The 20,085-nt window shown below is 50.8% G+C and overlaps 8 protein-coding genes across 8 annotated transcripts; 4 read left to right on the forward strand and 4 right to left on the reverse strand.

Annotated features, from left to right (window-relative positions):
* Window positions 1-958: 958 nt before the first annotated feature.
* On the forward strand, window positions 959-1,270 carry VFPPC_00800 (hypothetical protein; the record flags this gene model as incomplete). The annotated part of the gene is made up of 1 exon (XM_018280749.1): window positions 959-1,270. One exon carries the CDS (start codon window positions 959-961, stop codon window positions 1,268-1,270), a length of 312 nt encoding a protein of 103 aa, XP_018149054.1.
* A 1,152-nt stretch (window positions 1,271-2,422) lies between these two features.
* VFPPC_17368 (hypothetical protein) lies at window positions 2,423-2,857 on the reverse strand (the record flags this gene model as incomplete). Its single annotated transcript, XM_022429081.1, has 1 exon — window positions 2,423-2,857. One exon carries the CDS (start codon window positions 2,855-2,857, stop codon window positions 2,423-2,425), a length of 435 nt encoding a protein of 144 aa, XP_022285902.1.
* Window positions 2,858-3,464: 607 nt separating this feature from the next.
* Window positions 3,465-4,645, reverse strand: VFPPC_00801 (DNA polymerase III, delta subunit domain-containing protein; the record flags this gene model as incomplete). The annotated part of the gene is made up of 3 exons (XM_018280750.1): window positions 3,465-3,813; window positions 3,872-4,494; window positions 4,559-4,645. 3 exons carry the CDS (start codon window positions 4,643-4,645, stop codon window positions 3,465-3,467), a joined length of 1,059 nt encoding a protein of 352 aa, XP_018149055.1.
* A 433-nt stretch (window positions 4,646-5,078) lies between these two features.
* On the reverse strand, window positions 5,079-5,959 carry VFPPC_12899 (60S ribosomal protein L16 precursor; the record flags this gene model as incomplete). The annotated part of the gene is made up of 3 exons (XM_018290676.1): window positions 5,079-5,263; window positions 5,331-5,472; window positions 5,528-5,959. 3 exons carry the CDS (start codon window positions 5,957-5,959, stop codon window positions 5,079-5,081), a joined length of 759 nt encoding a protein of 252 aa, XP_018149056.1.
* Window positions 5,960-6,350: 391 nt separating this feature from the next.
* VFPPC_00802 (chromosome transmission fidelity factor) lies at window positions 6,351-9,665 on the forward strand (the record flags this gene model as incomplete). Its single annotated transcript, XM_018280751.1, has 5 exons — window positions 6,351-6,447; window positions 6,501-6,543; window positions 6,596-6,640; window positions 6,696-9,317; window positions 9,374-9,665. 5 exons carry the CDS (start codon window positions 6,351-6,353, stop codon window positions 9,663-9,665), a joined length of 3,099 nt encoding a protein of 1,032 aa, XP_018149057.1.
* Window positions 9,666-10,803: 1,138 nt separating this feature from the next.
* VFPPC_17367 (hypothetical protein) lies at window positions 10,804-11,145 on the forward strand (the record flags this gene model as incomplete). The annotated part of the gene is made up of 1 exon (XM_022429080.1): window positions 10,804-11,145. One exon carries the CDS (start codon window positions 10,804-10,806, stop codon window positions 11,143-11,145), a length of 342 nt encoding a protein of 113 aa, XP_022285903.1.
* Window positions 11,146-12,221: 1,076 nt separating this feature from the next.
* Window positions 12,222-13,912, forward strand: VFPPC_15228 (hypothetical protein; the record flags this gene model as incomplete). The annotated part of the gene is made up of 2 exons (XM_018292981.2): window positions 12,222-13,095; window positions 13,194-13,912. 2 exons carry the CDS (start codon window positions 12,222-12,224, stop codon window positions 13,910-13,912), a joined length of 1,593 nt encoding a protein of 530 aa, XP_018149058.2.
* Window positions 13,913-14,577: 665 nt separating this feature from the next.
* On the reverse strand, window positions 14,578-17,632 carry VFPPC_00805 (homoaconitase, mitochondrial precursor; the record flags this gene model as incomplete). Its single annotated transcript, XM_018280752.1, has 13 exons — window positions 14,578-14,840; window positions 14,901-15,164; window positions 15,216-15,542; window positions 15,598-15,661; window positions 15,719-16,055; window positions 16,110-16,287; window positions 16,339-16,659; window positions 16,740-16,811; window positions 16,868-16,959; window positions 17,020-17,073; window positions 17,123-17,170; window positions 17,229-17,533; window positions 17,621-17,632. The coding sequence occupies 13 exons, from the start codon at window positions 17,630-17,632 to the stop codon at window positions 14,578-14,580; spliced, it is 2,337 nt and encodes a 778-aa protein (XP_018149059.1).
* Between the last annotated feature and the right edge of the window lie 2,453 nt (window positions 17,633-20,085).

Consider the following 20,085-nt stretch of genomic DNA (forward strand, 5'->3'; position numbering starts at 1 on the left):
ACTCCCTTGGTAGTTCATGATCCACAATCCATGGTCCCTTGCCTCCTCGCTGTGTCTGGTACATTGCGGTTGCGGAGGATGTCGACCAAGACGGCATCTAGTCGGGTCAGTTGGCTTCGGGTGGGCGAGTGGAAGTGAGCACCGGAGCTTGCCTGCGAGCTGTCGTGACCAGGTGCTCCGTAACCTACCATTGCCGTCCAATCCTGTCTCACCCAGCTGCAAATCAACATCCACCTTGTCGGGCACACGACGATGTTGTAATAGGAACATGGAGTCGGAGCACAGGAGAACTGGAGAACAGGGCTGTCGCGCAGAGTTGCACGCCGCGGGTCACATCAGGACTTTGATCGAAATGGGGTGTGTGGCTTGGTTGATGACCATGGGATTCTCAGCTTGGTGGAAATTGCTCCCAAATGCTCATGTTCGTGGTGCTTTCTGCGAACATCGTGGTGAATGTGTACCCCGTACTAGGTGGAGGCTTGAATGTTAGAATCACTGGAAATTTTGCATAACATCGTGATAGAATAATTCCCACGACCAACTCTTGTGAGCAAGGAAAAAGTGAAACCGTTGACTGACCGAGATGTCCCTGTCCGTGTGGAGACATCAAAATACTTGACATGGATCACACAGGGCAGTTGCAACCCAGCGCCACTTGCGCTTTCGAGCCTCCCAAAAACCAGACCGGGCGTCCGCCAAGCTACGTTTGACCTGCTCTGGTCGAATCCGCTAAACCCTTCTGGCACACATTCCTTTTCCCCGAGCCCTCGCTTCCTGCAGCCCAATCCATGCGCCAAATTGCCACGGCTATTTTCGAGCCAAGGTGGATGCATCCTTCCATGTTCTGTGCCTGTCTGCATCCAGCAAATTGCATCGTCAGTGTCGGACCCAGATCGGACGGATGGGCGGGTGCGTCTTGGCTCATATTGGGAGCCGTTGTCTTCATGCAAGAAATGACATGGCGCGATTTTGCCTCAGTGCCAACCGGGAGGTCGGTTATAACCTGTCGAGTCCAACATTGAATGGAGTTGATAACATATGGCGCAGATTCGGCCACGACTTTGAGACCGAGGACGGAACCTGGGCGGACTTTCCTGTAATAACAGTCAAGTCTGGAGCCTGGTTGTCCCTCTGGTCCTGCCGGGGTCTGGTTCTTTCAGATCCGGGGTCCTGCCTGCCTCAATATTCTCCAGCCTTGCCTTGCCTCGCCCAGCAAAGGAAGGAGCCGGCCGATTGGCAAAATCGCTCCCGGAAGAAGAAACCTGCCTAGACAAATTATGACAACATGCAATTCATTCATTCCGAGTCTTTCACATTCAATGTCGGTTAGCTGGGCGGATTGAACTTCTTCGTGGCTGACCTGATGTTTATAATTACTTGTGCCTTGTTACACGAGAATGAGATGAGACAACGCAACATGCCCGTTCACCCTGCCTGCATAACCACCTTGCTCCAGTCTGCTGATCTTGTCTTCAAACCTGACCGTACGGGGGCTTAGTACTTGAGTATTTATCAAAGGACAAACGTAGTACTAATGCTTGTTTCTCTAGCTGGGACTAACAGCTTCCCGACTGTTCTTTATCCAAACGATTTTGCATGTTGCAGACCATCTCAAAAACAAACACTCGCCTTTAACCGACTCTTACAGGCGGACGAACGACATATTTTAAAATATCTGACCTGCATCCAGCCGTGGTAACATGCGGGTTCCAGGTTCCAACCCACAGTTACTCTGCACGGAGTACTTCAACCACAAAATCGCAGCTGGATGGATCAATTGGCACCTCTCCACTCTGTTGTTGCATGTAACCAGGGAAACTTCATCAAATGCTAGCTAGGGCCCTGGCAGATGGTCACAATCGGCATTCTCAACCCTACCCACCTCATTCGCCAGGCCCTGTATGCGGCCTTTTGCCAAAACGGCTTTTTGCACCAGCCTGAGCCGTCCTTGACCAAACATCAAGGGTCAGACCCCAATTTGCTACTAGTTGGAATCGAAACAATTCACTTGCGACTATGTATTTTATTGTCCGAGCTGTTCTTTCCAAGTGCCATAGAACATGATTTGTTGTCCAGCTGGAGGTTATTGTGAAGCATACTCGACCGACGTTTGGTGTTGCTGATGTCAACCTTGCCTCAAGCTGTCGCAGTTAACGTCTGTCTGCAACATCACTAACTTCCTACAATACTTGTACAGCCAGGCCAATTAGCCACGGACTAGAAAGTTGAAGCTAACTTTCATTGATCTTTTTTGACTACGATTTTCAAACATGATTGACCTAAACCCGAAAGGGGGGACCTGGTGCAATGCTTTGCGCGAAGACATCCGCCATTACGCACGCCCAGACGCCAAGTAACCTGGAGAATAGATGTAAACTGCAGGAATGCGTCTGACTGATGTAATGAGCTTCCATGTCACGAACTAGTACCCCTCCATCTTCGCATCCAATTGTCGGAGAGTAGCCATAGAGAGTTTATTCAGACTCTCCAAGACCTCAATTATCACCATCGAAAATGGCACTTGCTGGAACCCCCGCATTCTAAACTGACACACCTTCATCACCATTGTCGCCACTTCTGCCCTATATGACACTGAAAATGCCGATCTTGTCATCACCTGCTCCACGCCACTGATGCTGGACATTTCCGACCTGATGAGTACACCTGGATTGCCGGTACTAACCAGTTGTCTTTGCTGATGGGTCGTGGAAGTGCCGTGACCAGCCGATTGAGTCGCCCAACCTAATCTGGCCTTTAACCTCAACCTTATGTAATAGACCTGCACCGCAATTTCAACATATGTATCAAATAATTGTTGTTGATAACAGCAGTGGACTGAAATTTCGAGACAGGGCATTGGCACATGCAATAATATTTTACATCCGTTGGGCCGGATAAAGGGTTTGTTTAACAGGCATCCGAGTCCTCCGCTGCCAATTTACCCACAACCCCTGGGCGAAGCGACCGCTCCCCAGATATCGGATTTAATCGTTGTTAGACACGGGTATTCCAGTCTAGCTCGAATCGACAACCCTAGGAACATACTTGCATGAATAGTCTTCTTGGTAGGACGGTTAGAGCAGAATGTTAATGCTTATGCGGTTCCAGCCCCGCGGGGGGGGGGGGGGGGGGGGGGGACTTGTGCATACAAACACAGCAAACCACATCGTACAAACTGGTCTCGATGTACTTGACGTGGAGCTAAACATGGTTCGGGTGGGTATGAAGAACCCCGAGAACTTCACAACGAGCTCTGTAAGCAGTTTACTAACCTTGTTGTAATCAATGTTACACTTGGAATTTCCCGAAACCGCCTTCAGCCAGGACAATACCAGCCAATTCATGAGCATCCCCAGCATAGCTATAACATAAACAAGACAAGACATGCCACCCGCATTGGAACAATATCAAACATTTTATTTTCATTAAATGCCCCCAAACGCCAGCTAAACCCCATGATAGCATCACATCTCCATACTCATGAGATACATTTCAAGAATACGCATAAATTTGGCCACAAACGCCTCCAGATGGAAAATCACCTTTGTCCCCGTCTTGATGCGATGCTCGTAAAACGCCGACCACTGAATCACTTCGCCCTTGAGACCATCGTCAATCAGCGTGAGTAGCTTGAACGTGAGGGTTTTGAGAATCGTCGTCGGCGGGATACAATGCGTCAGTAAATCGTAGAACTTGGCGCGGACCTGCAGAATCTGAGCAGGAGTGTGTTCATCCATGATTTCCTTGGCAATCTGTCCGATCAAAGCCTCCCAATCTGCTGGAGGAATGGGCGTATTTTCCGACACTTTCTCACTGTTCCCACCAGTTAGCAAGAACTCTCGATAAAAGCAGTACATCCAAGAAGACCTACTTTTGCGCATGAACAGCCTCGTACATCAACAGCGCTCTCCTCAGATTCCTCCCACTCTCCACCGCGATCCTCTCATGCAACCCCTTGACCACCTCCCATCCCTCCTTCTTAGCCGACACAGCCAACACATCGCAAATCTCCTGGTGCGTAGGCGCCGCCACCCTCACGAGCAGGGTTCTCGACCGAATCGGCGCGATGATATTCGCCGTCGAGTTGGCGAGAAGAATGAGCCGCAAGTTGGGGGAGTACTTCTCCATTGTTCGACGGAGCGCCGCCTGCGCATCCCGCGTGAGTTGGTCCGCCTCATTGATAACGACGACTTTGAACCGCTGCCTCGCCGACTGGTCTACCTGTTGTGTTTGCGCGACCTCCTTGAGGAGATCTTGCACGACGACTCTGTCATAGTTGCCTACGTCGGAGGGTGTGATTTCGAGGTGGTATACTGATGCGACAATGTTGAATTCGAGCTTACGGTTGCTGGTGGTTTGGAAGACACGGGAGTCGATTTTGATCTTCTCTACGCCCGGGCCGTATAGTTCTTTGAGGGTGGCGACGATTCGGGTCTTTTTGCCGGCGCCTGAAGGGCCGTAGACGAGGAGATGGGGGAAGTCACCGCTTTGTGCCTGGGGAGTGTGAGTAGATGGTTTTCGGGATGGGTTTGGCGGAGGAGGCAGAAAGGGTTCCTACCAATGATTGGAGACGATCTGATAGCTCTGGGTGGTATGTGAGAGCGTCGAGTGATCGCGGTCGATGCTTGTCGACTATGAGGGCCATTGTTGCGGTTGGTGTGCGGCAATGGGTGATGTGTGGATTGGGAGTGAAGCTTGTCGAGGTGGAAGACGCGTTGGCGCGTTAAGTGCAGGTTGGTGGGATGCAAGTGGTTGTGGTGGAGGTACGTACCGACAGGGGTCTACTGTGACCGTGTGGCCTGGACATGATTGCCGTCTGAAAGAATTGTGTCAAGTATCACATTCATAGATTGCACCTAATTTTAAACTTAGGCGGGTAATCCATCTGCAAGTAAGTAGTTAGATGCGTATTTCGTGGATGTTCATTTCTTAAATACTTGGGAAACATGTGACACATTGCAGGATACATGACAGACTGCAGTCCACTTGGTCGGAACAATATCGTTCAACCTATATACAATTCTATATTACATGTCTCATCGGTGTTATACAATGCTATGGTTGTATCGTGCTAGACTTCATGGCGAACGAGCAGCCTCAGATGTGCTGCCGGCTTCGGTGACGGGTGTAGGGGACGAAGCCTGGAGAAGCTCTGCAGGCGCGATTTCTCTCCTCGGCCGCTTCAATTCCTCTAAAGTGACTCCATCCAGTTTTGTTATTCCAACCATCGGTGCATCGCCCTTCTTGACAAATTCCCACTGGCCTGCATGCTGTTAGCCGTGTGCATGTAATTAGGGACAGCGGAGTATATTGCAAGCATGGATACTTACCAGGCAGCTTGTTTCCAGCCAGACGGAACGCATCCCTCACAATTTGCTCGTGAATTCGCCCCTTGATCTCGAAAAGAACTTGGCTCACGGCCATTCTGGTCGCCCAGTGGTCAAAGGAACCTTTACCCTTACCCATACGCATCTGCAACACCGTTAGAACACCAGTGCTTCGTGGAGCATTAATATTTTCTGCTTACCTCGTTACCGCTGACGTACACACCAACATTGCAGCACTTCCTCTTGTATAATCGATACTTTTCGCCACGGAGTCGAACCTTGATTGTGTCCTCTGCCATCTTCAATTGCTTTGCGCTGATTCTTCGGTGATGGTCAATCATTCGCAGGCCGTAATCCCCCCAAATGACAGTGGTGCCCTTTGTCGACCCTCCGGTAGCCACTCGCGGCCGGCCCTTGGCCATCTTCTTCTTTCTGTTTAAACTTGGTTCCAGCCATGTTCCAAAGACGGCGGGTGTGGTGGAAAAGGGTCGAACGTTTTGGAGTCGTTTGGCAGCTTCGAGGGTCCATGATTGCCGTGCAATAGGGGCTCGAATCTGCCGCAGGGGCGCCGAGGCGCAAATTCTCAGCCCTTGGAAGGCATTGAGAAACGATGATGAGTTGGCAGCCGCCATTGTTGGAATTGGTTGTGGACAGACGTTGTCCACCTGCTTTCTCCGTCGCGGTCTCACTGCACCAGAGCTCCAAAATCTTTCTGGGCCGTGCGACTGAGTTTAGGCGGCCATTGGTTGTGGCCAGAAATTTCAGGCCCCCACTGCGAGCGAGGAAGGAGCTTTGCCAATTAAGCAGAGGTCACGCACTTCGCGTCAGCTTCGCGCGTCCGCTAGTGGAGCAATTGTGCACGTCACTGGACAATTTCCATGCTGCTTCTCAATCGACTGCCTGGACATCACGGCGCTCATTCGCAAGGCAGCACTGCCCAATGACCATAAGAAGGGTGCTTATGCCATTTGGTTGAGCTTTGGTCGACATTGGCAATTTTTTCTCATTCCGTCGCACCGCGATATGCCTGATATTCGATCCTTCTTTACCGCAAAGGGTGGTGCGGCTCCTAAACCAGCACCACCCAAGAGTGAAGATACACTGAAAGGGAAGCGATCAAGTGAGACTGCCCCCAATTGCACTTGACGGTTTTACATCTAACACTGGGTACAGAAAGCCGAAAAGTTGTCGAGGATAGCGATGAAGAGGAAGCTGTGTAGGTCACCGAACGTTGGCCCATGCTTGACATGCCACTAACTTGGACCCAGGGAAACCAAGCCGGCCGTAAAGGCGGCACCCAAGAAGAAAAAGACGTACGTTTATGTGCTGAGGTGCTTCTTTTTTCTCATGAAATTGACCTTGTTGCAGTACTTCGGAACCTCAAGGAGTTGCTATATCCGCGGACGACTACTTTGCTTCATCCAAGAAGACTACAGACCCCAAGAATTCGACACCAAAAAAGGCAAGTTCGAAAGCACAAGTAAAGGATGAAATGCCCGTGAGATCCAGTCCACGAAACAAACAACCAGTCCCCAAATCAGAGCCAGTGGTACAAAATGGTTCACCACCGAAAAAGAAGCCGACCACCTCTTACAAGAAACACCATCTTGATGACGATGACGACGCATATATGGATGACGCGGAGGAAGACGGGGACGACATTTTCGCCGCCGATGCCAAGGGTCGAAGCAAGCGCAAAAATGACGACTACGCTGACGAAGAGTCCGAAGAAGAGGTGCTGCCAAGGGCCAAACGGGTCGCCTCTCGCGGCCAAGCTGTACCAGACACAGTCACCCAAGGGGGCAATCGCGCCGCTTCCACAGCTAGTAGGAAGCGCAAGTCCCCTGTGCAAGAGTCAGATGAGGAGGAAGAGGAAGAGCTGCCTCGGAAGAAGCCAACCGCGGCGAAACCTCGTGCACCCCGAGCGAAAAAGGCAGACGAACCTGAAGATGCGCAAATCCAAGACATCCTGGATAGCGTGGCCACTGTCAGACCCCCGACACCTCCCCCGAAGGACCCCAATGCCAAGTTTGATTGGAGAAAGGCGGCTGCTGGAGGTGGGAATGCATCAGCCCAACCCATGGGCACCGCCGACATCCCAGATGGTGCGGAGGAGTGCCTCTCTGGATTGTCGTTTGTCTTCACGGGTGTCTTGCAGACGATAGGGCGAGACGAAGCCCAAGCACTCGTCAAGCGCTATGGAGGGAAAGTGACTGGCCAGCCCAGCAGCAAGACTAGTTTTGTTGTTCTCGGTGATGACGCCGGGCCTAGCAAACTAGCCAAAATTAAGTCCCATGGCATCAAGACGATTGACGAAAATGGCCTCTTTGATCTGATTCGGAAGCTGCCCGCCTATGGTGGTACCGGCAAAGGAGCACAGAAGGCTCAGGAGAAGAAAAAGGCCGAAGAGGACAAGGTGAAGCAGCAGATTGCGGAAATGGAAGCAGAGGAGAAGAAACGCAAAGCAGAAGCTGCCAAGACGGCTCAGAAAGCCGCCAGTGCTCGAGGCGTTGCACCATCATCTCAACCTCTTCCCGCTCAAGCCGCCCAACTCCTCACATCAAAGTATGCCCCGACTCAGCTGAGTCACATTTGTGGCAACAAAGCACAGGTGGAAAAGATTCAAGCTTGGCTTCGGAATTGGCCCAAGGCTAAAAAGTACAACTTTCAGCGTCGAGGAGCAGATGGTTTAGGCGGAGAGCGAGCCATTATCATTTCTGGGCCACCTGGAATTGGTAAAACTACGGCCGCTCACCTGGCAGCCAAGTTGGAAGGCTATGATGTACTGGAGAGCAACGCAAGTGATGTGAGGAGCAAGAAGTTGGTCGAGAACGGCGTGAGCGATGTCATGAACAACACGTCACTGTTGGGATACTTTGCAGGCGATGGAAAATCGGTTGATGCGGCAAAGAAGAAGATTGTTCTCGTCATGGACGAGGTGGATGGCATGTCTGCTGGTGACCGCGGTGGTGTTGGTGCCCTGGCCAAGTTTTGCAAGAAGACAGAAGTTCCGTTGATTCTCATTTGCAACGAACGTCGACTGCCCAAGATGAAGCCATTTGACCACGTCGCTTTCGACATAAGATTCAACCGACCTACGGTTGATCAAGTGCGATCGCGGATTATGACCATTTGCCATCGCGAGGGCCTCAGGCTGCCTCCACCAGTTGTCGACGCCTTGATTGAGGGCAGCAACAAGGATATTCGACAGATTATCAACATGATTTCGACGGCGAAACTCGACCAAACGACGATGAACTACGATCAGGGCAAAGCCATGACGAAAGCCTGGGAGAAGCATGTGGTGCTGAAGCCTTGGGATATTTGCCAAAAGATGCTTGGAGGCGGCCTCTTTGCACCAGCGAGCAAGGCTACTCTGAATGATAAGATTGAGCTGTATTTCAACGATCACGAATTCAGCTTCCTCATGATCCAAGAGAACTATTTACGGACCAAACCGATGATGTTGAATGGGAAGGGATATAACAAGCGAGAAGAAAAGCTGAAAGCCCTTGAGCTTTTCGACCAGGCAGCGGAGAGTATCAGCGACGGTGATCTCGTTGATCGCATGATTCACGGACCGCAACAGCACTGGAGCCTGATGCCTACTCACGCGATATTCAGCACAGTCCGCCCGGCAAGTTTCATCTCTGGGCAGCTCATCGGCTCAAACTTTACATCCTGGCTGGGCAACTATAGCAAGCAGGGCAAACTGGGGAGATATATCCGCGAAATTCACTCGCACATGCGTCTCAAGTCTTCTGGCGATCACAACGAAGTGCGGCAGCAGTACTTGCCTGTTCTGTGGAAGCAACTTGTGAACCGGCTGGAAAGCGAAGGCAATGATGCGGTACCTGAGGTGATTGAGCTCATGGACAGCTATTTCCTCACGAGAGAGGATTTCGACGCCATCCAGGAGCTTGGTGTTGGACCGATGAATGAGGAAAAGGTTTCCATTGAAACCAAGACCAAGGCGGCTTTCACCAGAACGTAAGTTGGACGTTTTATGATGTTGGGAAGTAGTAGTATCTGACATGTTTAACTAGGTATAACTCGATGAACCACCCGGTTCCGTTTATGAAGGCTAGCAGTGTCGTTGCTCCCAAGAAGCAGACAAAGGATGCGCCTGACTTGGAGGAGGCAATCGAAGAGGAAGACGACGGACAAGCGGCTGAAGCGCCGGACGTTGACGATGATGAGATTGATCTCAAGAAGGACAAGTATATTAAACAGCCCAAGAAGAAGCCTGCCAAGAAGGCAGCCAAAGCGGCAGGTGATGATGACGACGACGACAAACCTAAGAGTAAAGGGAAAGGTAGAGGAAAGGCGAAGAAGTAAATGTGGGCTGTGTAAAAGTTACGCTGTGTTATTAGCTGGAGGGATTTGCATTGTTCTACAAAGTACTGACTGCAGTAGCTTGAAGAGGGCGGCATGGAGGTGGGATGTACGTAATACAGTATAAGGCAATTTTGGCGCTGGGGTTTGGTAGATGTTGAAGAATCATGACCATTCACTCGCGGGGCGATGAAGATTCCGTTTATGCTTAGTTGTATGCATTTGATGTATTAGGCCAAGATATTGGGGGCTGATTGGGGGTCGATTGGATGGTAAGAATAGGGTTGATCTGCCCGTTGACCTTGATGCTGGAATACGGGGAGTACGGGGTGCTGTGGCGGAGGCATTTTTGGCAGCCTACGCAGCTACGCGGGGCACGTCGGTTGTGTATTTATGTTTGAACAAAGACGAGTTGTCACAGTTGGGCTCCTCTGGCGGTGCTGAGATAATACCTAGGGACTCAAGTAGACTGGCTTCCATGCGACCATTTGCGTACGTGTGTAGTCTCGCAGCACATGCAGCTAGCCACGAGAAAGAAGCAGCACCTACCTAGGATTCAGTACATGAGAGCCAACTAGTATTCCAGACTCGAATTGAAATGTGTATAGCACCTAAAAATATTGTGAGCAAATACCCTTTATTTTCGCAACTCCCTCAATTGCCGGTCAGCTGGAATGGAGGCGCATCTGCCCGATTTAACTGGTCCCAGACAAATTAAAGCCTTGCCCAACCAGAAATTTAGGTTGCGTCACTGCCGGCCAAAAATAGCAACCAGACTACTTGAGCAGCCTTGAACTGCCGCAGCTGAATGTCGCTCTGGGCTGGACTGGTCTGCCTTGCTGCAGATCGCACGCAGAACAAGTGAAGCACACGACGATCTGACCCATTGTAGCCTGTGCCAAGGTGCAAATCGGAGCGTAGATTCACCGTCCACACGGCCACAGCTCTGTAATGCTGACAGGCACAAATTTGACGCTGGCTGAGAAGATGTAGCCGTACGTATTTCGTACTGGGTTATCTTTCGTCCGACTCCAAGACAAGATGCAACGTCAGGAAACATATAAAGAAGAGAGCTTCTCTTGCGTTGCAAAATGATCGACACAACTCACTACAGTATCAAATACTCCATCAATTATCCACCATGATTTCCAACATTTTCAAGACAGCGCTTTTGCTGCTCTCCCTATGTCTCATGGTTCATGCCCAGTCTGGCATGACCGTGTATGGCTGCACGAGGGCCAACTTTCAAGGCACCTGCCAATCATTTACTTGCCCATACCAAGAATGCTGCCAGCTGCCGAGCTTCTTTCAGACGAGCCTCGTGTCGGTCAAGTCCACTGGGCCGTATAATTTCCGTCTTTTTACGGATGCGGGATGCGCTCTCCACTGCAATGACAATGATAATGGGAGTCGACATGTCGATTCGGCAGGGTGGGGGAACATTGGTGCGGCGGCGTATGCGTGCATCGACGGGCCGTACTAGTTGGGTTTTGGGACTCGAGATTTCTGTTTCCATGAGTTGAGGCTTATGGAGGTGGAAAGGATGCAGACTTTGGAGGTATTTGTTGTGGGTGTGGGTGTTTGAGAGGTGCGAGTTTGAGAGGCGGGGAGCTGGAATGGTATTGCGGGTGTTTCAATGGGACACGTTTGAGTGGTGGACTTGTGGGATGGGGTTGGTGAATATTGTAAATATTTCAATGTTGGGGTTATGGAAGCCATGGTATGCGAACAGTGCTACTGTATATTCTTGTGCCTATCATCTGTTCTAATCTTTCGGAATTGGCCACATGCATCTTGTCACGCCTGGACTGGTTCCGCGATGAACACAACAGCATAGCCTGAATAGTTCAGCCCCGGTTGCTTGCCACCACACTGGGGTCACATCCATGCATGCATAGCATCTAGATGGCGAAAAGAGTTAATTCAGTAATCCCATGTCTCTGTACCTGCAGTCTTCCAAGCCACTAAGCCACAACCAGCTCAACTAAATTGAACCCGCCACTTACACCGGGAACAATGCATACAAAAAAGCATACACATACTTTGCCTCCTAGTCTATACAACTAGCGGTACATTAATTATGCTTCTGTCTTAGGGCCCTCAAACTCTGTTAAATTGGAGATTTGACAAACTTTTAAAGTCTCACTGTAGGTTGTCAATACAGATACAGCATCAACATTAAACCTTGACCAGACTCAAACTCGCTCGACATTGAAGCTTGCCACGTAAGTTCAGCACTACATGTAGCCAGGTTAACCACAATATCTATCATGTAACCTTAAAGAGAATCACCGCACTACTTGACAATTTCGCCGGCGGACTAGCTAAGAAACTATACGTAGAAACTTCATGTTAGAATCGAACATGTAGACAGTTTTATATAAACCCGGCCCATCTCTTTCATCCGGCCCATCCATGTCGCTAAATTTCATTCTTGTTGCAATAATGCCACAAGATCACTCACCCGTTGAATTTCCAACCTGACGCCTATTCCAACCCGGCACTAGTACATACACATTACTCGAAATCATCACCACTCCCGGCCCATAACATCACACAATGTGTTCAAAATCATCTAGCAATAAGCAATGGGACTCAACATGGGCTAGCCTGCCAGCAGAAATCCGGCTTCTCATCTATGAAGCCCTAGCCCAAGACGGCTGTCCACTGAGTCATCTGGCCACGGTCTCTCGAGAGTGGCAAATAGAACTCGAGCCGTACAACTTTGCACGAATCAAGCTGACACCATCGCGCACTGTTGATTTCGGCTCCATGATTCATCGCAACCGGGCTCTTGTCGGCTACATCTGGTTCTGCCTGGAACTTGATAACTACGATTGCTCCACGTGCGCGCCTTTCTATTTAACGACCGACGAAAGGATAAAGGCCCTCATCATCACCGATACGGACCACTGTCCCATCACCGCTTCTTTCGAGACTTTATTCTCTGTTCTCAGCACCTGGGAACACGGCCGCCGCGATCTAACACTTGATATTAGTATCCACTCGCCCAGTGACTCGGAACATTGGTTCAAGTACCTGACCTTTCTGCCTGATTATTCCCCTTCTGATAGACGACGTTGCCGTGCCGGTGGGATAGAGCAGACCACCACGGCAAAACAGGTCCACCATGATCCTCAACATGGCTGGGTTGCTGGTTTTCGACACTCCGCTCCGCCTCCAAGGGCCTTCTATAAAATTTTCCACGATATCATGGACGAGGGACCGTTTGAAAGTCAAGAGGTGGAGCTCGAATGGTGGAATCAGCTGCCATCGGTCCCGGCGGTAACCAGTCTCCTTCTCCGGCAGCAGAACCGCAGGAGATGGAAGCCGCAGTCGCTTGCCTGCATGATTGCCCGTTTCCCCAGACTACAGCAGCTCCATTACGAGCCCTGGAGGGAATGGGGCGCCGTGCAGATGTACACAGACCTGGGTGAGTACCCAGTTGACATTGTATTGATGCATTGAATTGTCGCAGACCTGGAGTGCTTCGCTTGATGTCTGCTGTCTGACACTTCTCATCCGTCACAGATTTACGAGTTCTCTTCGACTCTCTCCGAAAACGCAACACGAATCTCAAGAGACTTGTCGTCTTTGAAAACTTTAATCAGCAGTACCCGGTCACCCTGCAGGTATCCCACGGTTGGCCCTTTGACTGGATGCAGTGCGATGCTCATCGCAGGCCAAGCCGGTCTGTCAGCAGGATGATGGCCTTCGCCAGCCTTGAGCTTGAGCACCTCGCAGCATCCTTCCTGGTAGATGCCGCTCATTTTTTCGACGCGGAACCCTCTTGGGCGTGGCCAAACCTAACATCGCTTGTGCTCACTTCAGAATTACTCGTGCCTGACGAAGAGGAGGCGACCTATATTGGGGTTCTGCTTCGGGCCGCGGCGAAGGCGGCCATGAAGATGCCACGGCTGGCAACGATGGAGATTTGGAACGGGAGAAAGGGGTTGGCGGCGCTCTTCAAGTACCAGGCGTTTCGACGGATGCAGAAAGCCGTGATTTCTTGGAGAGGCACGTGGAAGTTGACCATGGAGCCATCTGTACTCCGGGCTTGGGAAGCCGTCGTACATCAGCAGGACGGTTGGAGACTTGATGTGGCTGAGGAATGGCTGGATGAAGCTGCCATCGTGTCTCACGGTGATGCAATTCAATGCCTGATGCTTTCGGGAGAGGTTATTCGTCCCGTCTCGTTGCAGCAGATCCAGATGGAGCAGAGGGCTCTGGAGGGCGCGGGGACTGTGTAAGATTGAGACGGTTCGGAGCAGCCTTGGTTTGTGTTGGCTCACAAATAGCTGAGGCTTCATTCATGGTGGCAGATGTTCGACTTCAAGTTGTTGTGGCCTGAAGGAACAGTCAATTCCATTTGATGATGCGTGGGCGATCAAACGAGTTTGATGTAGTTGGATGTACGGAGTAGGACAATGGAGCGTACCTGAGCTCCTCTAAGCCACATATGCACGCCAGAACAACTTGAACCACCACTCCTACAGAAAGAGAATACACAAGTTAAAGCACACAACTATTCTCGTCTAGTATTCCTCTTGGCGATGAAATAGTTCTACTTTACAACAGCCGATGTTCGCTGGTCGTCACCGACCCAACTACTAATCTGCCCCTTATGACTCTGGGAGAGCGGACGGGGGCTGGCATTGTTTTAACGGCCAAGGACAATGAACAGCACAGGCCGTCGCCAAATGTCCTCACATATGACCCTCCTTCCACCGGATCACCTCAGGCTGGTCTAACGCTCGATGAGAAGCACCGACAACAGACTGTTGAAGCTTTACCGAACCGGGCTCGTGATGCCGCCGCACAGAAAAAAAAAAGGGCGGCCGTGTAGACACCACATCGCTGGCAAGCGGGCGCCGTGTCTCGGATATAATGGACTCCAAAGCTCCGAACTTCCCACTCAAGACTGGAGAGTAGACTGCACCCACTTCACAATGCCTCCCTTGGCGATGATTTCCTGGACATTGGGAGGCATCTCGCCCACCTTTTGCACCCAGGAGGTGCCATCCTGCTCCGTAATAGTAACCTGAGACCGGCGGACATCCCACAGCAGCTTCCAGCCCGTTCGACGAGTCAGAGGCTTCTCTGCATCATTCTTATACGCTTCACGAAGCCGCTCGACCAGTTTTGGCATTTCAAGCCCAAGAAGGGCATTGTTAATACCTGTATTATTCCATAAATTAGTGTCTCATAGTGAAATAACATATTGCCAAGGGTGCTTACTATTGCGGCTAAAGATGGAGCTAAAGCTGCCGGCAACAACGAGAGGAATCTTGTTAGCCAGGATAGAAGTAGCAGCCTGTTCCCTAGACGACCCAGAGCCGAAAGTATACCCGGCTACCAGTACATCATTTGGTCGAATAATATTGCGGAAATTAGTATCGTAGTTCTCCATGCACACCTCGGCCATTTGCTCTGTCGTCATGCCATCCTGGTATGTATAGCGTCCGGGATAGATACCATCAGTATTGATGCTATCGTTGTCGCCTGTTGCGGTTAGCGAACAACTCATCTTGCGAGCACTGACCAATGGCTTACAGAAAACAATCTCGCCCTCGATTTTCTCGGGGAAGCCTGGTAGAACATCCGTCAAGACCTCGTCTCCAGTAGCCGTTGGGCTTGCTGTTGCCTCGGCGGTGCCTTCAGCGGCGCTGATCATGCTCTCCATCTCGCCAATGAGCTTTTCAAAAGCATCTCCAGTAGAACGAGCCTTATCAGCTACAAAATCACCGGTGCCCTCGCCAACAATAACCTTCTCAACGCCATCAGGCTTCAAGTACCACCCAGGGGAAGCGATCTCGCCTTTGATAGCACTAGCGGCAACCACCTCGGGGCTGGCGAGATAACACAATGCCTTGGGGCTGCCTAAACCAACGAGTCAGTGCCACTTCAAACAGGAGTAAAAGCTCAGCGGAAATACCCATTCGTCCTTTGTAGGATCTGTTGCTTGCCGATATGCCCACCTCACCTTCTTCCAGCAAGCCCTGAGCGAACGATTAACATTGAGATCTAATTATAAACAGAGGGTCTCGAATACTCACACGGCCCAAGCCAATGCAAGTAGCACAGCCGGCGGGAAGAAGCTCGGCCCCAGATTGAACAAGAACCTGCCAGTCACCAGCTTCCTCCGACATTCGTTGTTCGGCGATAGACGCTGGCGCAAGATAGAGCTTGACCCGGGGGTGGATCTTGGCAGGTTTGCCATCGGTACCAGCCTCGCGGAAGACACGAGCAGCAGCTGCAAAGTCCGTGCTCCTGCCATTGGTGCAACTCAAGAGATAGGCTTTGTCAATAGCAATGTTCTTAGTCTCGAGCATCGCAACAGGGTTTGCGACATTGACCGAGTTGGGTCCGGCAACGAAGGGTGAAAGAGTAGATCTGCGCTATGTTAGAATAATGGGCGTGAGCGACACAAGTGCGTCTCTTGCTTACAGATTCAGATAAAATTCTTTCGCGTACACAGCACCAGGATCAGCTACGGGAGAGTTTTCTAGAAGCTCATCAATCCGTTTATGATTTAGACGAGACTTAGTAGGGCTATCAGTGATTGCTGCGGCTGATGCTCTGGCACGGTACCAGGAAACAAGCGTGTTGTCGACGGGGAAGAGTCCTAGTCAACGTGAGTTACTCAGCAAAGTCGCGGCCCAGAAAGGACACAAACCTGATAGCGCCCCCCATTCGCAAGCCATATTCGCAATAGTTAATCTTTCCGAAACGGATATGCTTGCAAGAGTCTGCTCAGACCCCGTGAACTCGACGCACATGTTGAGCACATCGGACTTGAGGAAGGTGCAGAGTGCAATGATGACATCTTTGCCTGTGACGCCGGGTGGCAAGACGCCTGTTAATGTGACTTTTGCAATCGGCGGGACTTGCCAGAATATGGTCGAGGTCGCAAGAATACTCGCTGCATCCGAGCGGACAATGGCGGTGCCCAGACAGCCGATGCCTCCGTAGATGGTCGAATGGCTGTCACTGGCAACTATCCAGTGTGTGAGTGGCCAGCAAGAAAACGGTTTTTTTTCCTTTCTTTTTTTTTCTGCAAGAATGCAAGCAACATACCTGTAAGTGTTCCTGGCCATGCATAACCTTCTTCGATCATTATTTGGTGGCCAATTCCAGTCTTAGCAGGATCTGCCCCAAGTCAGCTGATTGCTTCGGCAAGTTGCGCCTCGGCGCGGGGAGCATACAGAAATCTATGCTATGCTTGTTGGCGAACTCCTCGATTAGACGGTATTTGCGCAGGTTCTGTTCAGATTCGTTCTGCACATCGTGATCAAGTCTGGGATCGTTAGACAAAAAACATGTATACCAAGGTCCAAGCGAGAAAGAGGTAGCTTACGCCATGACAACCTGGCGATTATCGCTGACCGAGATGGCGCCCATTTCCATGAATCTAGACAGATTAATTCGTGTCTTATTACAACGACGAGCCAACTGCTTACTTAGTAATTACAGGGAACGAGTTGTCGTGGGTCATACTCTTGTGAGGTCTGGCAACAAACTGATGTTAGCTCGATTGTCCAGTGGGCGGATCAGGGCTAGACTAACCGCAGTATCACATAGTCCCCAGATCTGACTCTCCTGCCTTGGCCGAGGCCATCTGCGTGAAGTTGTACAATCTTCTCGGTAAGTGTCTGTGGGTTCGTTCGAGCGGCAGAGTCCAAGGAGGACTGGAGGCTAGGGGTGTTGGAGCTGGTGTCGAATTGTGATTGCTGGGCCTGTTGCCGTCGGGGACAGGTCGAGACATAGCTACGGAACGGAGTCACAGATCCCGGCAACAATCGCGAGCGAGTAATCGAGGCACGAGCCTGTCGTGTCGCAAGGACGGAGGCATTGAGCCAGATCGCCCTCCGCTAATGAAACTCAGTTAGAAATGTTGTTGCAGGTTTTCGATGAAAGCAGGATGAAATCGAGAATTGGTGGTTGGTAGAGCAACATACAAGCACAGCCATGGCAGTTGGAAGATGGTGTTAATGATTCCAACTCGTCCTTTGTCATGGATGACTCAAAATCTCGAGAAGATGGACTATCAAATATTGACTTTCAGATGATTAGTACCCTCGAATTTCGTTGTGGGGCGCGGACTTATTATAGCCCCGCACCGACCAATCATAGCAATGCTAATTCATGTCACGTTCCGCCTCATGTGACCACCCCGACATTCACCGACTGCGATCACTGCATGCATTCAAGGGCAACATTCACAACAAACGGTCACTGCAACATACATTCACTATTGCAAGCAGGGGATCAGTGAATGGGCATCACATGGGTGTAAAAGGAGGCGATTGCACCCGCCTGTACCTCGTTTCTTCTTCCCTCCTTAGCTTTAGTTGTTCTATTACATACACTCTATACCACGGCGAAGCCTACCTGCTCATATATTGTGCCCGTCACAGTGCACGCGTTTGCCAAGAGAAAACGCAACCAACATTACCAAATTAACAGGCATCTCCCTAGCCCTTTAGCTAGGTGGTCTTGCCCCTCGTACTATTCTCATCGCCAAGAACCTTGGGCTGCCGGACAGTGGCTAGTAGTCATCGTTGTACGACAGAACTCGACTAAAAATCGACGTTGGAGGACACGCAGTCTTCCCGGAACAGGGGATCATGGTAGGGACTCTTCACCGTGCTTTTGCCGTGTGCTAGTCTTTCATCCCGCAGTTGTTCCCTTGCACGTATGCCAACAAGTTTGCTTGTATCGAGACATTCAGCAGCCAGTCAGAGGCGTCTTCTCATACAATACTCAGCCATAACGTCGCGCCAATTCACAAGACTGGGGATGGCCGGTTCATATGCCCCTTTGCAGAAGAGCTTGGTTGCGGAACAACAGCCTCGTCAGTCACGCCTCTAGTAATGGTGGGGGGTGACCTGATTATGTCGACCGGGCAATTTCCTTGTGCAGCGCCGGGGCCGGTGTCCTGAGTTTCTAACGCCACATTACCGTCTGGTAGTTTACAGCGGCAGACCGTAAAGGAGGGTATAATCTATTTGATTTGGCCTCAGACAAGGGAGCCGGACCACCGGCAGATTGTTCAACCAAGCCAGACGATTCTAAAAGGGGCTGGCGTGGCAAAGCCCCTATGTACTAGTAAGTCGCTGGAGGCAACTATGTTGTATCTGATCTTCGTTAGATGTGGAGAGGCAACTTCCGCTTCAATATGCTCGTGGCGCTGCACCCCGTGTCCTTGGTCGTCTGGAGCGGTTCCATGATGGGAGCGTATGGGCATAAACCTCAGGGATGTTGTGTTTTCGGTGTGCCTCGGGTGATTTCTGATATCAACGTGGCTCGGATAGGAAAGAACAGTTGCTTCTTGAGCTTTGTTGCCCGCAACTTCGCCGTCATGTCCGGAAAGAGATCAACTCAATATCGATGCCTCGGGGAGAGCGGGCAGCCATACGACACCTCTCTTCATGGCTGAGAATTCCTCGTCATCTTGCTTGGCCTTTCGAGTAGAAGTTGGATGAGAATATGGAGGCCATTCATCCAGTACTTCCAAAGACATCCTCTTTGATCGCCGTCATGTCTGTGAGATGTGAAACATCAGCGTACCCAGTGATTGCGTACACAGGTCTGTACTTGAAGCATGGCCTGCAATATTTGCTTTGATGTAAAGGACCCCAGGAGGATGCTTCACATGCTCGTGTACTGTGGAATACACTGCAGTAGACGTGCGGATGGAATAATGAGGTCAAGGTGAGGAGGAGAGAAAGAGGAGGACAAGTCGCACTGTTTCTTTGGGATGGTGGATGGCAATCATCCTTATTCCTGACTCCTGAGGCTGACAGGGCAATTCAAGGCCCAATGGCCGGTTGTGCAACACACCCAAGTGACCCGGGCGCCAAATCCTCAGCTGCTGTTGGTTGAAATAGCCTTGTTGCACGGAGTAGTCTTGCAGGAAGAACTTGATACATGTAATAATTCGGACCCTGCCAAAGCTGCCAGTCACCCAGCCAATTTTTTCGAGTTTGCCCTTGGGCAGTCAAGGTCGGATTCCCTCACATCCTCATCCCCAGGCTATGAGAGTCCATGGCCATGCAGCCACTCGAAGTTATCGAGGACGCTCTCCTTTTCCCGCTGGGGTACGCACTTTGTGCTGAAAATCCTTCGGCTGTATCAAATACAACGGTCCAAGCTTCTGTGCCTCTGGTGGGCTGCATCAACGTGAATGGTATTTCCGGTTCTACAAGGTCTTGACTTGAAAGTACGCTAGCTACACTTCAACCACGACCAGAATCCTTCAAACACAGCAAGGCCTTTCTAACCTATGATTCAGCTAGGCGAACCCTGGGATTACCTGCGGCTGCTGTGCCCTCGCTGGTTGGAGCAGGCACAAGTTATCGAGCCCTGCCGAGTCCACTGTCGAGATGTGCTTCGTGATGAACGGTTCAACTCTCCATCATTC

The sequence above is a fragment of the Pochonia chlamydosporia genome, chromosome 1, assembly GCF_001653235.2.
Source record: "Pochonia chlamydosporia 170 chromosome 1, whole genome shotgun sequence".
Classification (NCBI taxonomy): Eukaryota; Fungi; Ascomycota; class Sordariomycetes; order Hypocreales; family Clavicipitaceae; genus Pochonia; species Pochonia chlamydosporia.